General features: G+C 47.9%; 1 protein-coding gene across 1 annotated transcript in view; it reads left to right on the top strand.

Moving 5' to 3' along the window:
* Positions 1-2289: 2289 nt before the first annotated feature.
* KIAA1467 (KIAA1467 ortholog) overlaps positions 2290-2500 on the top strand; it is a 20834-nt gene continuing 20623 nt past the window's right edge. Inside the window, exon 1 of the mRNA XM_010194471.1 lies at positions 2290-2327. Within this exon, the coding sequence (XP_010192773.1) occupies positions 2291-2327 (37 nt within the window). The 5' untranslated portion in view covers position 2290. The remainder of the gene's footprint in view (positions 2328-2500) is intronic.

Genomic DNA, 2500 nt, shown 5'->3' on the forward strand with positions numbered 1-2500 from the left:
TCATGTGTTCCTCAAAAGCATCAGTTTTCACTACAGATCACTTGTCCCTGCTATCCATTAGCTGCACAGACATCTCAGGGCTTAGGGAACGAGCTGTTTTTGTGGGTATGCATGAAATTACCAGTTGGACCATGCTGTACCGCAAACATATAAGCATTGTAACACTATAGGCTCTTGCAGTGTGTGTGTGTGCGCGTGCGCCAGATGTTAGAAGATCACAAATGAGGACACCAGATTTTCCAGTTCCCGCTTCTGGCTGTCTTCTGCTATACCTTTGCTCCCACCTCTAATTGGTGCCAGAAGCATTTTCTTAGAAAGAGCTGCTCTGCTGGACAGCTCTTGTCCCTGTGTATCGCAGGCTTTGCTGAGACTTGAAACGGACCCAGGATCTCTCCTGTAAATATTTACATAGCTACAGGATCATCACTGGCCTTAAATCTTAAAGCGGGGGAGGAGAAATGGCATATGGAACAGAAAGACTCTGTATTCAGAAAGATCTGGAAAGGAAAGAAAAGAACTGTTCTGATGACTTCTCCAGAGTTCACCACTGGGGACTGCCTCCCAGGTGCTGTGTGTCTTGGTTTATGGGACAGAATTTGAGAGTCAGTTTTCTGTTGTGAAAAACTGCAATTCTGTAAGGACTACAACACACTGTTTCATGGGAACAAAGTGATAAAAACTTTGTTATAACTTTTCAGCTAATTCTGGTGTGCAGGTTGCCATAGTGATCAAAATCTTCACCAGTCTTGAGCTGGCCAGGCGCAGAAGTTAGGAGGAGCGAAAGCCAGGGCAGATGACCCAGGCTGACCAATTAATAATGATTCCATACCATAAATGTCACATTCACTGTAAACTGGGGAGTTTGCTCGGGGCAACACTCTTCGCTCCTCCTGCTCCTTCTTCTCTCTTCTTCCTCTTCCTCCCTCCTGCTCGTTCTTCTTCCCTCTTCCATGGCTGACATCTCAAGAGGAACTGCTCCTCCATAATACTGGCTGAGTATAACTCTGTACTTTATATTATATTGTTATTAATATCAGGTATTATTATTATTATTATTTTCATTAAATATATTTCTATTTCAACCCACAAATCTCCCTTCCTTTTCCTAACCCCCTTCCCTGAGTGGGGAAGAGGCATCAGGTGACAGAGCAACTGTGTAAACCACTACACTGTGTTCTCAGGAAGACCCTGATCTGAAGCCAGATGGCCTTAATGGAAAAAAAAAACAACTCTGGTACCAAGAGGTTTTGGATCTGAACTACTCTTTTTCCAGGTCATACCTGAAAAAAATCTCTTCACCAGCTAGACCACTTGGTGTCTCTTTTCTTCTCTCTCTTTATTATTATTTAAGGAGTTTCAGGACAGACATGAACAGGAAAGAGTAAGTACATTATTTGCAGTAGCAGCACCTGAAACAAGGGAAAGCAGTGGCAGCAGATGCTAAGGTCATATGATGTGTTCTTCAGCCAACCGGACTCTCTTTCGATGTATTTAGCCAATACTCTGTTCTCTCCTGTGACAAACGAGCTAGTCTTGAGAGTTTTCACACAAATCATGACTTGAAGAAGTGCTGGTGTTAGATGGCCCTTGCATGGGTCTGGGAATCAGGAAGCTGGAGCCTTGTGGCTTTGGGGAAGCCACAAAACTCTCCTTGCTTAACTTCCCCATCATGGGAAAGGGAGAGTTCACTTGTTCGCTTACCTCAGAAGGCTATGGTGAAGATCGAGGACAGCTTTGGAAAACGCCCTAGAGGTCTTCTGTGCTGTAATTAAGTGAAAAAAAATGTTGCGAAATAAAACAAAATCCACAAATATGATTTCTTCCAACTAAAAACTTCCCAAAAAAGAAGGTCTATATTTATACCAAGAACAACTTAGAGAACTGGCAGTTTCTGTGTAAACCACTTAAGACAACAACCATATTTTTGCATGAGCCTGCGCCCAGCACACAGCAGGGGCTGTGTAAATCTGGACTGTCCATGGTCACGACTCCCTGCCACAGGCCCTCACCACACTATGGGTCTCTGCTCTCTTAAAACAACATGGAGGAAACGAAGGGCAACTGAATTAGTGAAGAGCTTCGGTTTCGGTGGGAATACCAAGTTTATGCAGGCGAGCAGCCGCCCTCGCGGGAGAGCGGCACCTCCCAGGTGGAGGCCTCTGTCCCAGCGAGGAGCGACGCAGTCTCCACCGAGGGGAGTCCCACACCGCCGAACTACAAATCCCACCAGGCCACAGGAAGGCGCGGAGAGGGAGGGGGTTGGCGCGCATGTGCACTGCTCCTCTCCAGTATGGCTACGGTGCTGTCCCGGGCGCTGAAGCTGCCGGGTAAGGGGTTCGCAGCCGTGGGAGTGGGGGAGCGGTGGGCCGTGTCGCGCCGACCCGTATCGCGCTGACCCGGGCCGGGCCGGGGAAGCCACGTCCGGGTCTGCGCCCGGCGGCGGGAAGGCGCATTTGCTGCTGCCTTCGGAGCGATGGGGAGCGTTGCCATAGCGATATTG

Source organism: Mesitornis unicolor, unplaced genomic scaffold (assembly GCF_000695765.1).
Source record: "Mesitornis unicolor isolate BGI_N332 unplaced genomic scaffold, ASM69576v1 scaffold29581, whole genome shotgun sequence".
NCBI lineage: Eukaryota > Metazoa > Chordata > Aves > Mesitornithiformes > Mesitornithidae > Mesitornis > Mesitornis unicolor.